The 16,083-nt window shown below is 36.4% G+C and overlaps 1 protein-coding gene across 1 annotated transcript in view; it reads left to right on the forward strand.

The window, feature by feature from the left end:
* The window catches only part of EXOC6 (exocyst complex component 6), a 95,736-nt gene that overhangs the window by 16,405 nt on the left and 63,248 nt on the right, over nucleotides 1-16,083 (forward strand). The window contains exons 2-8 of the mRNA XM_050898860.1: nucleotides 1,423-1,594; nucleotides 2,880-2,927; nucleotides 3,054-3,144; nucleotides 4,056-4,101; nucleotides 12,208-12,412; nucleotides 13,622-13,777; nucleotides 14,447-14,515. Of these exons, the coding sequence (XP_050754817.1) occupies nucleotides 1,423-1,594; nucleotides 2,880-2,927; nucleotides 3,054-3,144; nucleotides 4,056-4,101; nucleotides 12,208-12,412; nucleotides 13,622-13,777; nucleotides 14,447-14,515 (787 nt within the window). The remainder of the gene's footprint in view (nucleotides 1-1,422; nucleotides 1,595-2,879; nucleotides 2,928-3,053; nucleotides 3,145-4,055; nucleotides 4,102-12,207; nucleotides 12,413-13,621; nucleotides 13,778-14,446; nucleotides 14,516-16,083) is intronic.

Genomic DNA, 16,083 nt, shown 5'->3' on the forward strand with positions numbered 1-16,083 from the left:
TGATGACCCCAGATCTTGGCAGAGCCCAGCTGTCTCGTTAGAAAAGAGGATCTTGAAGAATATGGGAAGTCATACTTCTCCGAGAAGACTGGGAGGGAAGTACTTTCTCTCTACTCAAGAGTTTAGAGGCTTTGACTCACTGTTGCCTGGGTCTTGAACTTAAGACTGTACTTCTACAAGCAACATTGAGACCATTGGAACGTCAGCCTTTCCCCCCTCCCCCTCCCCCCCATCTTAAGATTTTTTTAAATTATTTTTTAAAGCAGCTTCTCCTTGTGGATTTCTGGAGAGAACTTTGTAATTATGAAAGGAAATTAGAGGCTAAAAAAAGCCATCTAAAGATTTTTGATCTCCTGATTTTTTTGAACACTTGTACTTTGCAGTACAAAGATGTTTGTATGTGTATGACTATATCATCCTCGTATTGCTACTCTCGTTCTATCTGAAAAGCTGCTTCAAAAATTACCTGTATTTGCTGTTGTTGCTATATCAAGTTATTAGTTAAATTTTGGAACTGCCCATGCCTTAAGTTTCTTGGGAGACTTCATACCTTTGATTTCCAGTACAGTTCTCTGTAACACCTCTTTTCTTACTTCCTCTGCTGAAGTCTAAAGCTTTAAATTGCCCCCTGGCTCCTTTGCTCATTCTCATGCTTGAGCATTTTTCCACACAGCTTTCTCTTTCTGATGCAGCTCAACAAAATACACTGGTAATTTCTCAAGGAGTCATGTTTCCTCCTTGAGATTTATAAGTGTACTATTCAAACAATTAGTAAAATAAACCAAAAGATCTGATTTTAGCCATTCTTGAAAGTTAGTTCCCATTGAGGTAGCAGCCTTAGGCATGTGCATGTCATGGTTTTGCTTTGGGAGACGTTGAGCGCGGGCAGGAGGAAGCAGGGAGCGGTGGGGATTGCCTTCCGCCAGGGGTCCGGCTGCTGCCCCACAGTGCTCCTGTCGTTCTGGCTGGAAGCATCCAACCCTGATTTAGTTGGATAACGCTGGTGTTAGAAATACCAGTAAAGCACATTTGTATGTTTTCACTTCTTTATATTTAGCAAAGAGTGGAATTTGATGGAAAAGCGATCCATGCTATTTGAGGTGGTCCGAGAAACTGATTCTTTTGTACCCATATTTGAGCATTAGGGCATAAATAACAGACCAGTGAGGCTCAGGTCAACCGTGATGTAACTGGTTAAGCACCTGGATTAACGCCATAAAGGCTGGGTTCAGTTCTCAGTTTTGTGCCATCTCTTTCTTTTAATGCTGATTTTGGTGGAGTGGATCACAAATGATGCCACCGTAACATCAAGTTTGCATGCTTGTATTTTCTTTTTAAGAGAGAGGTTTCAATAAAGATCCTTGCATACTATTTTTAACTGGGGGAAAAGTAAACTTTGATTTTCTTATTTGTATTTAACAGGTCTGTATATGATGACCAACCAAATGCACATCAGAGGTTTATGGAAAAACTAGATGCCTGCATACGTAACCATGACAGGGAGATAGAAAAGATGTGCAATTTTCACCATCAGGGCTTTGTGGATGCTATTACAGAACTTCTTAAAGTTAGGGCTGATGCAGAAAAATTAAAGGTAAGGAATTAGTTTTTCAGAGTTTCATATGTCATTGTCTTTGAATTTAAAAGAAGGAACTTGGCTCTGCTACTGAAGAATAAGAATTTAGTGATTATCACATACACTTTGATGTTTGCAACAATTTTTAAAAAGTGGATTATTTAGGATTTGTGATTGTTGCCCGATCCAGTAATTTACATTTACAAAGCTGAATATTTTTAGATCTAATTCTGAATTGTTTTTTTTTAATGTGTGTTTTCAGAAAATGTTACCAAAATTATTTTGCCCTTTTTAAAGGCTTTCTCAGAAGGTAAAGAACAACAAAGGGCAAAACCAATATTTCTTACATAGGTCTTTTTCTAATCATGCATTTATATGTCAGACCTTAGAAAAAATTAAAATTTTGATTAGAAAAATAAAAATACGGCAATTATGCATGAAAAATAAATTTTCTTTACTTTGTAATGAGTAGGAGAGTAGGTGGAGTTAGTAGTTTTCATTAGAAATGAGAACTAAGATTTACTCCCAAATCAGAATGCAGAATAGTGAATTATGAGATCCATCCCTTTTAGCTCTCTTTACACTTTTGAGAGCAAAATATGCACACCAGACAGAATGAGCATAGTTCATCAGAGGTTATGATTAGAAGAGCATTATATAAAGGATATTCAGATAACAAGAGACCAAATACAGCGTCAATGAGGTCATTGAGCATCTTTGTTCAGAAATTAATGAGATTTTTAATAAACTAGAATGTGCTTCCTTATTATGATGACCTAATGAGTCACTTACTATGTGGGAAAATCTGAGGTTGAGCTTTGCCTGCACCTGCAGCATTAAAATGTTGCTGTGGTTTGGAGATTTCCACGTTTGATGTTAATCAACCACCCAGTGTTTGCATTCAGCAAAGTATGAATGTTTAATTACCATAAAATGCAATCACCATTTCTTACAGACAATGAATGGCCCATAGAGCTCATTGAGGTTATCAAAAAGGGACCAGTGGTCAATTGGGTCAATGATTTGAATTGTTTGACAGACCTACAGAAACAAGGAAAGTTCAAAAATCCCAAGTAAATTTGAGAAGTTTGCCACAGAATCTGTTAGAAAGAACTGTCATAAGTAATTGAAGTTAACAAAAGCCCTTTGCGATCAAAAGTTCAAGTTCAAGCTGTAGAGTTAATTTGAATTTGCATTTCTTTGTTCTAAGTTTCTCATGAAGCATGATCTGATTACAAGGGTGAGCAGTCACATCAGGGCAATATATGCATATTTGTCTAACAAAGGTGAAATTATTTTTAAGGTCCAAGTTACTGATACCAACCGAAGGCTTCAGGATGCTGGGAAAGAGGTGAGAAAGTGGTGCTTCCTATATGGGCATTATGAATATTTGTAGCAAATTAAATTTATTTGCATAATTTAATTGTGATTTTCTTTCTTTTTCTTTCCTTTTTTTTTTTTTTTTTTAATCTCTAAGGTGATAGCCCAAACAGAGGAAATCATCCGCTGTAGAGTTCAGCAACGGAATATTACAACAGTTGTGGAAAAACTACAGTTGTGTCTTCCAGGTGAGTGACCTGTAGCTAAATATGATGGCAAATTAAGTAAAGTAAGTCACAACAGCCAAAATGGAAAAGAATTTTTTTTTTTTTAAGTTGTGGTCCTGTAACGTCCAGTTTAACAAAAAAATTAATGGGTTGTAAAAAGATGTCAACGTATAGGTTCCATGTCTTTTACAATATTTGACGTAGAGCAATTATGACACTTTGTGAGAAGACAGTGAGATAGATATACATGATGGAAACAATGTAGTCACATACAGCTTTAAATGAATTAATATTTTTAATATGATAAACAATGAATTTGTTGCTTAAGAGGGTGGTTTTTACTGTTTGAATTGTAGGGAAAATACTAATGATTCTATTTCAACGTTGTACTTTTAGCTCTGTGTCATTACAGGCTTTTTTTTTAATAAAACATAAGGGCTCTAAATGATGTTTCAGAAAGGTAATATTGTACAATTGCACACAGCTCTATAAGGGTTTTATCCTGTTCGTGATATTGGCATAAAACAGATTTGGGAATTTTTTTGTGAAGTCTTGTTGTTGACTTGTTATGAGTACAGTAGGTGGTACTGTTGCCATTTAATGGAGACAGGTCAGAGACTGGTAATGCAGATAAAGTTATGGTATGTAGTAAGTGAAAGAATATGCTTGATATATACAGTGTCTACTGTTTTGTTTAATCTTAATTCTTTTTCATTTAAAAGCTGTTAAGAGTTCAGTTCTTTTTTCTTAGCTGCATTCTAGAATTTTTTTTTGTTAGTCTTATCACATTTATGTTACAGTAGGAATTAAATAAGGTAAATTTAGCATATGCTTTTTTATGGTTTATTTTGTCCTTTACAGTATATATTTTCCTCTTTCATTAACTAAAGCCACAATAAGATCCATGGGTTAATCTGCTTGTTTTTATGCAGTGCTGGAAATGTACAGCAAACTAAAGGAACAGATGAATGTAAAAAGGTGAGTGAACTTATTTCTATGAGTAAAATATAACATCTGTAAGTAAACTGATATAATAGCAAACACTAATGTAGACATGTAAGTATTCTAAGTCTTGTAGCTTGGTACATGTAGTTGTCTTTTCATAATACCTTGTCTGTGTTTCAAGAATGTCACTGCAAGTGAACAAATGTTGTATTAAATATAAAGACTTCTAGGAGCTTAGTGATTGCCATGAAAAATAATATTTACTTGAATAAACATGACGTGCAGTGAAATTATGATTATAAAATGAAATAAAGTGTTTGTTTTTTTTTTAATACTTAAAACAGTTTAAGAAGCAAGAATAGTAAGATCCTTAGGGAGTAGTAAGATAGTAGTAATAGTAAGATCTTTCAGAGTACATTAATACCTGATTAATCTATCATGATGTATTTAAATCAAATTCATAATCCAAGAAAAAAGGACATTTCACTCCATATACCTTTCTTTAGACCTATCTGGTATCTCTATGCTAATCTTTTGTGTACATGGGACTATGAGAATGAAGTGCAGAAAATGCGTTGTGGTTTGGGTTTTTTCCCCTCTGTGACAAACTGACCTGTTAAAAAAAAAAATGAAAACTATAATTGAAAAAAAAATTCTAGAATGATGGTTTCTAACTGGTACATGACCAGTTGCTCCTTCCTCTGTTGTGTCTTCACTTTCCATTTTCTCAGAGAACCACTCACTGCTGCTGTAACCCCAGTATCCCCAGTTCTCTCTCCATGACAGCTTGGCTGCCCCTGTCCCCCTGTAGCTGTCTTCCTATGCCGCTGGGACTTCTGCTGCTACCTTGCACCTCATGCACACCCACCCCAGGAATACCACTGCTGCTATTTTCTTCTTCCTGATATCTACAGCATCATTGCCACCTCTGTCCCTGCCTGCTTTTCATACAGCCTCAGTCACACTGATTGCTCTCTGTCTTCCCTTGCTGGATTCATGATCATTGTCATTGCCTCTTTGTGCACCTGGCACCACTGCAGCAAGCTCTTGCTAACAAGTCTGTCTGGACCTGACTGTTTCCATTTGGAACTAGCTATGCATGGTCAGGTGTCTACAGGGCTACTGTGTAATCTGGATTTACTTTTGGACTGTTTGTCTGGATTGCTGTTGTCTGGGTAGCCAACACCTCCTGCCATACCGCTGGACATCTGAAAATCCTCAACAACAGCCACTGTGTACGAGTAAATTGGCTCTAAAGCCTGTGTGCAGACATGTCCAAAATGCATCAGATCTACTGTACACATCAGATCAATCAGCATTGCAGCAAATCTGATGTATCTTCAACAGTGGTATATGTACTACATGATACCTGTGCACACATGCTGTCTGGGAGGCCTTCTGCAGAAATAGAAGAGCTTTAAGAATAACCTAATAGCTATGGCACTATGCTGTCTCTTATTACAATCAAAACTTGCTAGATGTGGACCGGTGTGGTAGATCTTATCGGCTTGAGTACTATACGCTGTTTCCTCTGAACAGGACACTGGTTTGACATCTGCTTAGACTAGCTGGCAGCATGTTATTGCAGTGCTCTTGGAGCAGCTCAGCAGAAAGGTGTAAACAGTCCAGTGCCCTTGCTGCTCTGGTCAGAGAACAGACTGCAGGGTGTGCTGTCTGAATCACACCGCTTCCTTCTGCAGGGTGGTCTGTAGAGTGTGCTATGTTTAGCATGTTGAAAATATGGAAACACTGGGGTCAAGGCCTGCATTCTGCCATTCCCTTGTTCTGTCAGGCAAGACAAGCAGCATCCTCGTTTTAGAATTGCAAGGGAAGTTAATAGTTCCCAATGTCATCATGGAGAGATCACTTAGGTGAAATAAAATTGCAGATGGCTTTTAGCATTTTGACTCCAAGTTTGCTAGTAGTTTTGTAGAGTCCACTGATGGTTGATGTGCTTTCTGAGAAATCATCAGTACTCTTCAAATCTAAAACTAAATTTCTATTACTTAAGAGATTCAGATCTGATAATTTTCCTGTGGAAGGAGTTGCCAGACAGGAAGTCTTAGAAGTCAAAGGACGATATATTGAATTGAGGGGTTTGGACATGTCATTGTCATACCGTAAAAAGATCTAAGGGAGAGGGGAGATACCATAGCTTTGATGTACCATACCTTGAAATCTCATGGAGTGCAGAAGGTTTAGACTCTGCTGCAGGCTACTGCTCCAGCTCAGATACCTCTGTCATTAGCTATGCTACAGTTACTACTTTGCCTGTGACTTACAATTCCCTGTAATACAGCCTAGAGGTGGCGATCCCGTGGAACTTGCAGGTAATTCAAATGGTAATTTCCTTGTGGCTTAGCAGGCAACAAATCCGAAGAGTGGGTGTATCCTGGCCTTTATCACTAAGTGATTGAGCAATAGCAAGGACATCCCTAGCGTCAGTGCAAAGACCTGATAGCTGATGTGTGCAGATACAAGGAATTTCAAAACTGACCTTCCTAAGTTTTACTGTGAAGCTTTCCTGAAAGAGTCAGAGAGAGGAGCATTCACAATCCCTGTCTTAACAAAAACAATGAGGAATGTTTATTTTAGGCAACGATATTTTTTCTCATAAGCCTTCACTGAGATTTGTTAATGCAGCAAAGCTTTCATTGGTCTTTTTTAAAAAAGATCTCTTTTCTTTTGACTTTCTCTGCTTGCAGCCTTTTAGAATATATTTTCATTATTCTCTTATCTTACAGTCTTGCACTATGAATAAAACTAGCATTTCTAATGTTTAAAGGAAGGGAAGACGAAGGTGTGGATATTCTGTATTTTTGGGGGACAGTTGTTTGAGGATAAAGATTGGAATTCCATTTCCTTTTCTCCATGGCAGACGCCTTTTAAGATAATGCAGGATTTTGGGTCTGGAATACATACTGGTTTATGCAGATGGAATGGACGTTTACTGAGGAGTCCAAAAAGCCATCTATTGATAGCAACTTTTGCTCCCTACGAACATGGGCTACGTTTGAACTGATGACCTAGAGGTGAAAGGCTCTGTATCCTATTTATCTGTCTCCTGAGCCATGGATAACACAAGTTGACAAGAACTATAATTGTGAGAGGAAGTAACTGCAGAATCTGCTCCAAACAGACACAATTGGCTGGAAAGAGTTATGGAGGGTTTAAAGTCTTAGCTGAGGAAGCACAAGGGAGAGGCGTGGTTTCTCCACTGCTCTCCAAAACACCTAGTGGGGGCTATGCATTTAGACTGAACTACCTAGATCTTTAATTTTAAGTCAGAGATAAGATCATCACACATTTTATACAGCTCTGTTACCATGGCCTGTGCGTTTGGATTTTGATATGTGTCTCTGGAGAAAGTTCCCAGCTGCTTCAAGTGATTGTGGTCTAATTGGGAATTGTTAGAACTGGTGTTTTTGCAAGTCTTCTTCCACAATAAGTATTAGAAAAAAACCCAAACCCGCCATACAATGAAAATAGTTAAATAAATCAATCTGCTAAGGTTGTTGCTGAATCTTCTTGAATCTACTGTGAGAAGGACTAAAGAAAGGGTATGGTCTTTCAGAGTGAGCTTTTTACCCTGAAAGACTTGGATTTGTTTTCTGACCTTACTATAAGCTTTCTTCTGAAATGTAGGAAAGACAGAGATGATTAGTTATTTAGGTTACTAAGTCTCACTGAGACAGTCATGCAGCCTTTCTCTGTGTAAACCTTCCGTGCATTCAAATAAACCTTAAGACATAAAGGATGCAAACAGGAAAACTTCATAATTTATATAATTTGGTTCTACCCATGTCTGTATGGAAAGATATTGGAACAGCTAAAACCGATGGTGATTTGATTTTGGTTTTCTGCATTGTTTTGGAACCATGTCAAAATGAAGCACTGGATTTTACCAACTCCAAATCAATACTTCCTAGAGGTACCATGGATCTGACAAAAAAAACCGTCAAAAAATATATTTGATACTGAACTGTCAGCTGCTTTCTTTCTCATGGTTCTCACAACCCTATTTGTTCGATAATTTCTGGTTTTAAAAAATCTCCTACCACATCATTATGGATGAAGAAGGTATTCCACAGATCTTGTTTTTTTCGCACAGCAGCTCTTTAATCTGATTTTCAGAAATATTGAGCTTTTGACTCACTTTACAGAAGTTTCAGAGTTAGTCGTGCCTCGATCTCAGTTCGTGGTCCTTTGGGGCAACTGATAAAATTGGTATGCTGAGGAAGTTTAAAAATAGGTTTAGAATTGTTAAGGCAACTAGATTTAAAAACAAAATAAATAAATAGTTGTTCCTGTGGTGAAAGGTTTTCAATTGCCATTTTGATATATCATCTTCAAGATCTCTGTGAATGTGACACTTCTGCAGTATTATTGAAAAATTCCAATGAACTCTCTTAAATTTGTTTGGTAGAGTACAAAAAGTTTTTCATATTTACTCAATGGAATGTAGTAAGCAGGAATATACAGTATTTGCCTCTGAGGGAAGCACAAAAGTTGGAGAACACTACTATTTTTTCTTTGTAAATTAAGTTCATTTCCTTAGTTAAAATAAAATGAGAATTTCAAGATTATTGTCTCTCCTCTTGTTTTTTCAGCAGGAAGTTTTGGGACATGACTATGCGTTTCTTTACTCAAAAGGCTTGTGTACAAATACGTTATTCTGAGTAAAATTCACAGCCTTTGTGTTCATCTTGCTCCTGTCCAGTGTAGCTTCTTGACTGCTCTAGTTTAACTTGATGGGACTTTTTTAGTAAGTTATGGTATTTCTCTTAACTGCCTAGAAATGACACTCCGCTGATAAAAATCTTAAAAGTTCTCTCTGTCATTTAAAACATAACTTAATAGTTTGTGTACTAAAGTAATGGTTGCTTTCTTTTTCTTTTGGATTTTTTTGTGTGTTGATGTTTCAGATTCTAATACAGACCTGACTACTCTGTGCCTGGGACTTGGACATTTTGTAAAACACCAGCTCAATTTTAGAATAAGATGATGCAAAACACTAATCTTCTGGGGGTTTTTGTTAGTTTTTTCCCAGTCCTGCTTCTTGCTAGTTTTAGAAGTTTCCATTTTTATAGTTTGGAGATGTTAGTAAAATCCATCTTATAGTTTTCTGGTTTTGATGACAAGATGGATCAGTTCTGGACAGTCTTATCATATGAACTCTATTGGTGTTTAAAACTTGTGTCTTCAGTTTCAAAGCTTACATTATAAATTTTGCATTGGGGAACATATTCTTACAGGATTAGCTCAGAAGAATAGACAGAGGACTGCTATATTTATATAAAAAAAAAAACCATTGAAGATACTTCTTTAACTCATTTGTAGTCAAATGGGCAATCTTCACCTTATATGATTGATAATATATGATGGGAACTAATAATATAGTTGTGAAAATCTTCAGCATTGAGTTAAATCTATGGAATATTTTTAAAGCAAAACATACAAATACATTCCATGAAATGATATGCAAAACTTTTTAGTTTAAATCCTGACCTGCAGATGACCTTCAAATTAATAAGACTTCAGTGCTTTATCAGAACAGATGTTAAAAGGACAAGGTCCTGAGCTCCATATATATATAATTAGTAAGGGACTCTAGAATGGATTTAAAATGGATTATGTTAATTCTGATCTTAGAGACAGCAGTCAAAAACCTTCCAGATGAACTAACAGTGTTCTGATAAGCTGATCCGTATAATTTAAATAAAAACCTTTTATACGATTTTGATGCTATTATGGTTTTATTCCCCAGAAGTCTCACCATGTGGCACTCTTGGTCATTTACTATTAAAAAAACCCAAAAACCACACACATAAAACCCCCAGACCCCTTCTTATCTGCAACATCCCCCTCGCCTTATGTATATTTTATATAAACCAAATATATAATAAACAAAAGCTCCTAATTTACACTTGAAACCTCTTTATTTGCAGTCTCCTGAAAGCAGTTGTGTTCTGGAGTAAAAGAGGAGATTTTTCCCATCCTCCAGCTATGCGGAATTGTTAGCTTAGAAATGTCTTGATAGAGAAAATTCAAAACAATATGTTTATTTCAGAATGGAACAAGAACTTATGACTGCAGTATTAATAATTTATTATTGCTTGTCTACAGAAGGGGAGCCAGCAGCTTTAATTGTATTTCAGTTTGAAAGTGTTTACTCACTATATCTACAAAGTAATATCCAGAAGCCAAAGAACGGGAAAGGACACTTTTCCAGGTTTTCTTGAATATTTGGAGGGACTTTGCTCATATTCGGCTTTTCCCTTTCAAAATGATTTGGTAATTTTCCAGTACTGATTGTGTAGGACTTTCAGGACGAAAAAGGAACTAAGGTTATAATACGAAAAGCTAAAAGTGGGCTAAGGATATTACTCTCTATTTGTGGAAAGAAGGGGTTGGAACTAACAGCAACTTAACTCAGTCTGATCTCAGTTTTTCTACTTTTGCTGTTCAAGACCAAGCTAGAAGGCATCGGTTCGCCTTATTCTGTTCTAATAGGCCAAACTAAATGCATTTTTCCAAAAGCCTCCTGGGCTGAGTGGCTGGTAAGAATACTGCATAAAGGAAAATTGTTGTCACATCTGCAACTAATTGCTGTCCTATTCATGTTTAACCTGTTTCCTGCACCTCTCTTTCAAATGTTGTTGACATCACAGATTTGTTGATCATGGTATTTCTGTTTATAGCCTTCTTAGTTTAGCTGTCTATCTCAGAATTGGCCCACTTCTATTTTGCTTCATCTTTTCAATAAAGTAAACATTTTCACAAGCATTCTGCCTTAAAAGCCTGTGTGATGTTTGAAAATGAAATAGAGAAGGGTATTGACTTCAGGAACAGGCATATAGGAGCCTGACTCTGCTCTGAATCACCTCCTTGTGGTGTTCATCTCTCTACTGATTATAAGAGGAAGCATGGAAAACGTATTTCCCTCAATTAAAATTTCCTTCTTTAAATGTTTCCCTAAATCAGCTGAAAGCATCAAAATTTTACTTATATGCTACAGGCCCGAAGTTGATAAATGATTTTAGCAAGTAAGTCTTGGCCCCACAATCCCTATAATCTGTGAGAGAACTGAGAGGGAAGACAGGTAAATAACTGTAGTAATAGATAGAGTTGATGTCTCAGTATTTGGTAGCTTTCTCTTGTCAAAATTGTTTGAGTCTTTCTTTAATTTTTTTATTTATTTTGCAGTTAAATCACTTTTTACACTTAGTTTTAACTTGAGTATTTCTTTAAACTCATTGTCCCTTATGTAAAATTTCACAACATAGTTATGACTGTACTGTACAACATCTGCGTAGTGTACGGACATGAGAGGAAGTATTTCTTGGTGTTTTGTTTTTTCCCCCTCTCAGGCCATATCTTCCTTATTTCTGCTACAAATAGTCTGTAGACTAACAGAACATGGAAGAATAGAGAAAATTATGGAGTCTTTGTTGGTTTGTTTTTTTAAAACCCTCTGATCGTAATGCTGTTCAAAGTAGTCGTTTTCTTGGTGGGATATCCTGTATTTTGTCAGAAGAGTAAATAAATTCATGGTTTGCAGCCAAATATGATATACTGCTGGAAAAAATATTGCTTGAGATAAGTGTATACACATCTCTTACAGCTAAGGATGTGTAAAGAGGGTGGGTGTGGATGTGTCTATATGTTCACATATACCTAAAGAAGGCAGATACACACAGGCACACTTTTCCAAGATTTTTCTCATTGTTGGTGCATATACTGCAATGTTGGGTGATTGGCAATTTGTGTTTCAGAAAAAAGAACTCATAAAAAACCCTAATAAATTAAATCTAGAACGGGAGATAATTGTTACGACTTTAGTGCCTCCATTCTGCAGGGTGCTCCATGTGGTGTTAGGACTCTCTTGATCAGAACAGCTAACACCATAGGAGCCTACTTAAGATTTTGACTTGACTGAGTCACTCTGACAGTTCACTGTTTTTTTTCCAAACTAAAGCATTATATGGATGACCTTTTGTTTCTTAATTTTTCTAAGAACAGAGTAATTTCATTAGATGTATATTGATTGCATGCATGATACTGATATCCTATGTTTGATAAAGTATTTTATTAAAATTTTATAAGAAGCTACATAATTTGATTTTAATCTCTTTGTAGATACTATTCTGCTTTAAAAACAATGGAACAGCTAGAAAATCTGTATCTTCCACGAGTTAGCCAATACCGGTTTTGCCAGATAATGATAGAAAACCTTCCAAAACTGCGCGAAGAAATAAAAGAAATATCCATGTCAGATCTCAAGGATTTCTTAGAGAGTATTCGAAAGCATTCTGACAGAATTGGGGAAACAGCCATGAAGCAGGTAAGCCGACCTAACAGGATGACTTCAGTCCTGTTATCTACTGAAAATATCAATGTTGATAGTCTCAGGTTAGCCCAAAAGATTTGTCTAAGGATTATAGTCATCACATAGACCTTTGAGTAAAGATGGAGAGCTGTGAAATGCTTGCTAACATTTTGGGTAGTTTCTTCTCCTGGACATGAAGTTGTCAGTTCTAGTGGTCCCTGGCTAACACAGGAAGCAGCAGTGTGACACCTCAGTAGCATCGAACTTTCTTTCCAAATTTGTATCTGTGTCCTAGACAAGAAGTAGTTTGCTCCCTGGGAAAGGAAGGAGAAATGCTATATATCTCAAGTTGCAAAAAAATTGTGAAATACTTTAGAGTAGTCAACTCATAGGCAGTCTGTAACTCAGTAGCTACTACACTAAAATAAAGAACAGCCTATCTGGCCAGCTGGCAAGGATGAATAAGACTAAAAGAAGTGTTGAGATAACTGCCTAGTTCTTTCTAAAGTACTGTTAATACAGAGGACTGAGGTGAGAGCCAGGAGGAGACTGGGACAGCTGGAGCCCTTGCCTGTTCCATCACAAAATAATCTGCCACTTCAAAGCACTGGTACTGGGCAAGCTTTAAAGTAGTTAATGCTTTTAAAATTTGTTTGGAGAGAAAGTAGAGTTTTCATTTGACTTTTTGTTGGGCAGAGTTCAGGTTGAGTTGCCATTTTGTCATCTAAGGTTCTTGTAAAATGCAGCATTGATTGTTACAAATGAAACTTAATCGCAAGATTATACTGTGCTACCTTGTTGCATTTCTTTCAATAGTAAGGACAATACAGTGCATTTGGCTTCTGCAGCTGACTGCTCACTAAGGCTTAACTGAAGTCAGCAGACAGTAGCTGGAAACTCTGTGATAACTGTACTTCTTTTAAATATTGATTCTCTGTTTGCAATTTATGATCAGGAAAAATACAGATTACTTTTTAAATTTTTTCTACCTTTAAAATTGTATTCTGAGGATTAGGGAAAAATTATGCAGAAATTAGCTATTAAACTCATTGATCATCCCAAATCGATTAAAGACAAAATCATCAGTGTAGGCCGAGGACACACATCTTGCAGTTATACTGATGTGTGTTCAATAGCACCACCTGTTTTTCATGTCATAGCATATACTCATAAGTGATGAAATTTGCATTACATCCCTCTTTATTGGTACTACTCTTAAAACAGGCACAGCAGCAGAAAACCTTTAGTACCACTCTTCAGAAGCAGAATAATGTAAACTATGGTCAGAATATGCATTTAGGTAGAAGCAGAATTTTGGAATCCAAGAATGAAATTACATTGAAGCGAACGTTTGACGAAGATGATGAACATGAAGAAGAGGTAACTTTATACTAAATCAGTACGTCTTATTTAAACTGAATTTTGTAGGTTTATTGAACAAAACTTGCAGTACGCTGTCTGTAGATGGTCAACGTTAGTTAGGAAGAACCAGAGAACACCTTCAGGGGACACCAGTCCAGATCAGCATTTTAGGGGGAAAAAATAGTGCCAAAATATTAGTTGTATTAATTCTAGCTTTAGCATCATGTTTGGGGACATGCAATTGGATAGAACTTGTAATTATTTTGGAATTCAGTTGCAATTTACATTATACATTACCTGTCCACTGTAAACGATATGTGGCCCACTGGAATATTTTGCTATTGCTAAAGCCAGCATTTCTGTGTTGAGGACTTCAGCTTGTGTTAGAACTCTTTCAGCTATCAAATACTCAGTATTCATAAATTGAATAAGACAGCGAGTATTTAGACCTTTAAATCTGGTGCTCTGAAAACAGTGAAAGGAGTCTGGTCTTGTAATGCAAATAAAATCTAGTACTGTAGTACAAAGGGAAGGGAGAGTCGAGCAATTAATTTACTCTTTTGTGATATGACCCATATATTTTTGTGTCCTTATTAAGTGGACAAGTTCTGTTGGTAATGTATCACATTTTGCAGATTATATGCTTTTTATGCTTTATATACTTTTCTTTTTCCTTTCCTTCTTCAGGTTTTAACTGCCCAAGATCTTGTAGACTTTTCTCCAGTCTATAGGTGTTTACACATCTACTCGGTTTTGGTATGTATTAAGGTGACCTCAAAAAGATATTTTAGTTTTTGAAGATGAATGCTCTTTTTCATATTTTTCATACTCTAACAGTTCCCAGGCAAGCAAGCATATTCCTTCTAGTAGCGGTAGTTCTGGGTGAACCAGCTGAGGTGGGTAGAGCATGGATACTCAGGGCATGACTGCATGCTTTGTTTTATATGCTTAATAAAGGACACACAGCAAGACATTAATTACATAAGTGTTCTTAAGAATATATTTAAAATATGCATGTCTGCCTCAGTAGTGGTATCGGCACTTTTGCAGTTCCCCCAAGCGTTCCATGTTACCCAAATGTTTGGGGTGATATGATCAATATTACAAAACATAGGAATATTCAGTCTGAATCTTGTGGAAATCAGAATAATAGAGCAAAATAGCAAGCAAAAACTGGAGATTGTGACAGGTTGTGCTCAGACAGATTAGATTGGATTCAATGGCAGAGACACAATAGCCCATTTTAGCTGCTGTAAAAGAGATACAATGCACAAGCTAACAAGGACGAAAACTTCTTGGAGGAAACTTGGTAACAAATTATTTATTATTTTCTCACCTTTCCTATGTCTCAGTTACTTTTGAAGTCAGATTACTTATAGAATAAGTATCAGGGGCATATAAATGAAGTACTTTTGTGTATTGCTAATCCTACAATCTCAACTGGACCTGGCTTCAAGCATTCAGGCTGGGTTATCTTCTTTTTATGGAATCCTTGCAGCTGTGTAACATGGAAGCTTATATCTTGAAATAATGTTTAAAGTGTTATTTCACTGTTACTTTTTTTTTTTAAGAAGGAATCCAAACAAAAGCATCAGTAATTACATCAGTAATTATTCATCTCAAGGAAAGAACAGGAGGGACAGAAAGACAGGCTGCCAGAACTATTAAAAAAGAGTGAACCACTTCTTTTTACAGAGGAAATAAGTGTGAAATAGCATATAAAAAAGAATGTGTAAAGTTAAATACACCAGCTGACAACATCTGCTTATTCTTCCTTTACTATAATAAAAGAACAGGAAGTAAAATTGATAGATGACATTTAAAAGTAGAATGTGATTATGTTTTTCACTTTGACAAGGATCCTGATGTTGGGTCCTGGATCCAGGGATATGCTCTTTGGGTTTGCACAGAAAGTTTGCCAGCTTCCAAATCTACCAGAGACAGAAAACAACTTGGAGTGCTCTCTGATATCAAAAAAGCGTTGTTGATGTCTTCAGAATAGGGCTTCTGTCTTTCCTGCCAACATCATCTAATTAATAAGCCATGGTAGCATTATAAAGAGCTGTGCATTAAACACTTCTTGGAGTCCTTCTCATTTATCTCCTGTTGTAAACCATCTCTTTTGGAGTTTAGAGAACTTCATGATGATAGCAAAGGAGGGCAGTTGATACCAGGTGGCTATTCTATATCAAGGACTTATCTCACAGCAAATGTCATCTTAGTGAATTCTCTCTCTGCTACAAAGTTGTAGAAAATATTCTATTTTTACACGGGACAGAAGTTTTCTACTCTGCTTCTTCATATTGAAGAAGAAAGCAGGATTT

This window comes from Gymnogyps californianus, chromosome 6 (genome assembly GCF_018139145.2).
Source record: "Gymnogyps californianus isolate 813 chromosome 6, ASM1813914v2, whole genome shotgun sequence".
Classification (NCBI taxonomy): domain Eukaryota; kingdom Metazoa; phylum Chordata; class Aves; order Accipitriformes; family Cathartidae; genus Gymnogyps; species Gymnogyps californianus.